The sequence below is a fragment of the Penaeus japonicus genome, unplaced genomic scaffold, assembly GCF_977035675.1.
Source record: "Penaeus japonicus unplaced genomic scaffold, GWHDUDI00000001_assembly GWHDUDI00000041, whole genome shotgun sequence".
Lineage (NCBI taxonomy): Eukaryota > Metazoa > Arthropoda > Malacostraca > Decapoda > Penaeidae > Penaeus > Penaeus japonicus.
This window is the reverse complement of record NW_028234443.1, coordinates 4,473,062-4,478,061: the sequence shown is the minus strand read 5'-3', so window position 1 is coordinate 4,478,061 and position 5,000 is coordinate 4,473,062. Positions and strand designations below refer to the sequence as shown.

At 35.0% G+C, this 5,000-nt stretch overlaps 1 protein-coding gene across 1 annotated transcript in view; it reads left to right on the top strand.

The window, feature by feature from the left end:
• LOC122257198 (uncharacterized) overlaps nt 1-5,000 on the top strand; it is a 58,823-nt gene that overhangs the window by 19,593 nt on the left and 34,230 nt on the right. Inside the window, 3 exon segments of the mRNA XM_086534325.1 lie at nt 1,266-1,301; nt 2,556-2,624; nt 4,192-4,266. Coding sequence (XP_086390451.1) covers nt 1,266-1,301; nt 2,556-2,624; nt 4,192-4,266 — 180 coding nt within the window.

Here is a 5,000-nt window from a genome sequence, read left to right as displayed (position 1 = left end):
TGGGTATATATTTTCTGTTAGGGGGTGTCGTTTGTATCTTTATTTGTTTGTCTTATTTTGAATTGTTTACTTTTTCATCATAGTCGATTTATTGTTATTGTTATTATAATGATTATGATGATAATGATGATTATCATTATTTTTCTTGTTATTATTATCATTATTATTATTATTATTATTATCATTATTATTATTGCTGTTGTTATTATTTTTCTATTATTATTTCTATAGTCATTATTATTGTTATTGCGTTATTATTATTATCATTATTATTGATGATATTGATATTATTTTTATAATCATAATTATAATTATTATTGTTATTATTATTATCATCATTCGTATCTATTATTGTTAGAGTGTTTCGTTATTATCCTTTCCTCTTTGCCTATTATTTTTTCTCTACATTTCGTTATTCATTGGTAAGTATAATCAGACAGACCATCTCGTCAACACGTTGAAATTTCTATCAGTTAAGTACACAATTTTTTTTCTTTTTTTTGTCTGTCAACTCCCCCCCCCCCCCTTTCTCCGTTACCATAGTGTGCTTTAAGGGAATTAGTAAATTAGTTTGTTATTCTCCAATTGTTCTTCATTCATGTGATGAAGAACCCGACGAAGAACAAGAAAAAGAACAAATTAACACTAATGGTATGCGTTCAAAATGTTCACTTTGTCTGATGGTTATTTCCCCGTCTGTTTTATTTCCCTTTCATTTGTTGATATGTTTTTGTATCCTGTATGATTCAGTCAACATTATCCTGTGTTTTATTAGTTCCTTATTTAGATATCTTCATGTTGCATCATCGTGTATGTTGAGCGTTTTATTGAAATCCATGTTGATAGTTCGGTAGTGATAATTTACTTTTGGTATCCTGTGAATTATAGTTGTTGATTGTAACTTACTGGAAATTACTGGGATGTATAGTAATTTGTTGCAATTTATTGTATCAAACTGCAGTTTATTGTAAATCACTGTAACTTACTGAAAGATACTGGAATTCAAAGGGATTTGTTGTAATTTATTGTATCATACTGCAGTTTATTGTAAATCACTGTAACTTACTGTAATTTATTGGAATTTATTTCCACATTTACTGTAACGTACGGCGATTTATCATAACGTATGAAATATCAAGAAATCACTGTAATCTACCATGTTTTTACTGTAACTTACTGTACCTCACTGTAACTCACTGTACCCTGTATGTCATCCCTTGTTGCATGTGAGTTGAACGTCCCCCCCTTTTCTTCTCCCATTGCAGAACTCTTCGGAAATCTTCGCCAAAGATGACCACAAGGTAAATCCCATTTTTGGAATCCTATGTTAGCTAGAGAAATTCGTGACCTATTAACCCCTCTTACATTATATGACAAGCTATTGGATACCTTTTATTTTTTTTTATTTTTTTTTTTTTTTTACTTTTTTATTTATCTATATCTATCTATCTGTCTATCTGTCTGTCTGTCTGTCTGTCTATATGTCTATTTATCTGTCTATCTCTATATCTCTCTATCTCTCTCTCTCTCTCCCTCTCTCTCTCTCTCTCTATCTATCTATCTATTTATCTATCTATCTCTCTATCTGTCTATTTATCTATATTGCTATGCATTTGTCTCTTTTATAATGCAACAAAGACAGACGCAATGAGTCGCATTATGAGATGTCGATATAATTTGAAACATTATGAAACATTATCCTATCGTTTAGACGTTAACTTCGTAAGAAATAAAAACAAGAGAAGATGATAATGGTAATAGATAATATAATAAACCAGGTAAAATCAAGTTAAATGAAATAAGATAAAAAATAAAAGAAATAGTTTGTCATATATTGTAATTAGACCCACCCTCGTGTCCTTTGCTGTTGCACATGCTAGTCTATGCAATGGTCATCTAATCAAGGTAAGTCCACATTTGAATATTTCACAAGAAAAAAAAAAGAAAAAATACGACGATATTCTGCTGGATAGGTGGATTATGTGGATGTTAAGTGGATCGATCTAACGGAGGAAGGTGGATCGAGTAGATGTGAGGTGGATCGGTCTAACGGACAGACGTTTTTGGAAAGAGAAAATCATTCATAAATGCTTCTTTTTCATTCTTTTATTTTCATGATTATGTGTATGTTTTTTTTTAATAAACTTTTATTTAGTTTTGTTGGTTTGCCTTTGCTATTTTCTTTTGCGCTGTAATTTGTACCTATTTTGAGCTGTTTCCCGATTTTTAAAATTTCAATTTTGATTTCTTTCAGCTTTTTTTTACCGCAAATCTTTTAAAAAGGAATAAACAAAATACCCATACCCTAAAAATTAAAAAAAAAGAAAGACCAAAAAAAAATGTAACACAATGATAACAATTTCAATAACAATAGTAACAACCCTTTTAACAAGCTTTAACCATCAAGCTTTTTTTTTAATCATATTAAAAGAAAATAATAACTACGATTAATTTCTTTACCCTTTAAAAAATCTCCCTCGAAAGTTAAGCTCGGCGATGTTTAACCTTTGACCCCTTGACCTCTCTGTGACCTGTGCTCTAACCTCTGCTCCCAGGATGGATCGAGCCCAGTTCCCTGGTGGCAGAATGACGGAGGGGAAGGAGATAAGCAAGAAGCAGCGGGGGTGAGTGAGGGAGAGGAGGAGGAGAATGAGTGAGGGAGAGGAGGAGAATGAGTGAGGGAGAGGAGGAGGAGAATGAGTGAGGGAGAGGAGGAAGAGAATGGGTGAGGGAGAGGAGGAGGAGGAGGAGAATGAGTGAGGGAGAGGAGGAAGAGAATGAGTGAGGGAGAGGAGGAAGAGAATGAGTGAGGGAGGGAGAATGATGAGTGAGGGAGAGGAGGAGGAGAATGATGGATGGGTTGTGAGAGTGAGGGAGAATGAGGGAGAGGAGGAGAATGAGGTATGGGTTGTGAGGGTGAGGGAGAGGAGGAGAATGTGTGAGGAAGAGGAGGAGAATGAGTGAGGGAGAGGAGAAGGAGAATGAGTGAGGGAGAGGAGGAAGAGAATGAGTGAGGGAGAGGAGGAGGAGGAGGAGAATGAGTGAGGGAGAGGAGAAGGAGAATGAGTGAGGGAGAGGAGGAGAATGAGGTCTGGGTTGTGAGAGTGAGGGAGAATGAGGGAGAGGAGGAGAATGAGGTCTGGGTTGTGAGAGTGAGGGAGAATGAGGGAGAGGAGGAGAATGAGGTCCTGGGTTATGAGAGTGAGGGAGAATGAGGGAGAGGAGGAGAATGAGTGAGGGGGTGAGTGAGAGTGAGGGAGAATGAGGTCTGGGTTATGAGAGTGAGGGAGAGGAGGAGAATGAGTGAGGGGGTGAGTGAGAGTGAGGGAGAATGAGGTCTGGGTTATGAGAGTGAGGGAGAATGAGGGAGAGGAGGAGAATGAGGTACGGATTGTGAGAGTGAGAGAGTGGGGAGAGAGGGGAGAGAATGATAGAGATAGAGAGAGAGTTATAGATCTAGATATAGAAAGATAGATAGAGAGAGAATGATACAGAGAGAGAAAGAAAAAGATACAGAAAGAAAACGAGATAGAGAGAAAGATACAGAGAGAGAAAGAGAGATAAAGAGATACTGAAATACAGATAGACAAAGTGTAAATATTTATCCATGTATGTGAGAGTGCGTATTTATATGTGTATGCGTGTGTATGCTTGTGTGTATATATGTGGTCTTGTATTTCGTGGGTTTGTTTGCTTGTGTACGTATGTGTGCGTATGTGGTGTTTGTGTAAGCATAAATGTGAAGATTTAGTGAGCATAATGTGTTACTATCATGCTAGAGTTATACCTTATATAAGAATATCAGTATATCTAACCTACTCAAAAGATTTTGTTTCTAACAGCATTAACGCATAAAGCTTATTTTTTCTTTCCCTTTTTCTGTTTTGTTTTGCTACTTATTACGTCATCATAAACATCTTCCATGGTATAGGATATGCAGTAATATATATGTATAGATTATTAGTAGAAAAAATAGACATATATTTTTTTCTAAGTTTAGAGGTTCCAAACATTATAAAAAAAATCCCACAAAATGACAAGAAAGAAAAAAAAAATAGAACGCCCATTCATATACATAAACACAAGAAAACAACAAAAAACAACTAGTTAGCGAAAAGGAGAAAGATGAATATATAAATAGATAGAGACTCGACACGCATTTCGTACTTCATGACAAAACTCCACTGCCAGGTTGAACATCAGCGAGACTGCAATGCCAGTCCTTTACCTTGGTGGGAAAGCGACCAGACAGATGATAACTCTATGGTAAGGCGTTCTAGTTGTTAATATTGATGATTAGTATTATCATTGTTATTACTTTTTTAATCTGATAGTTTTTTTTTTCGTTATTACGAAGTTCCTATCTCAGAGGGAGTATTTATTATTCAAATGAAGATTCAGGGGTAAAATGGATATTTTTATTCTTGCAACAAAAAGCGAATTGAGTTAATAGAAATGTGATTTCAAGAGTAACTTGATAATTATAGATTTATAGTTACCGGTAGTCGTATGCAGTAAAAGAAAACGGAATCTCGCATAGAAGCATGCGAAATGTGTTGGATCTGTAGCATATTTTATTATGTAGATGAATAAAAGATAGAAAAGTGATGTAAAAAAAAAACATGAATAGATAAGTAACGTATATACATACTTAATCAACTTAGTTCTTAGGCATGAATCAGTCATGAAAAGAAAACAAAAACGTGGGACGAGATAGTTATTAGTGTTATTAGAGTAGACTCGAATTTGAAAGGTAATTATCAGCAAGACTAACAGAGTTTGACTGAGCAGCGGTTATTTAGCGTTTGAAATTGTTTTGGTCTCATGACATTAGCAGAGTATACATTAGAATAGGTGTTTTATATCACCAGTAGAGACAAATGAATAAACAAAAACTCTAATATCTCCCGATCCAAAAAGGTTTCACATCCGACACACATTCATACACATCGATGACGTCTTTTTGAAACATGTCCGTTCGCAATCTTCCTTCCGCCATT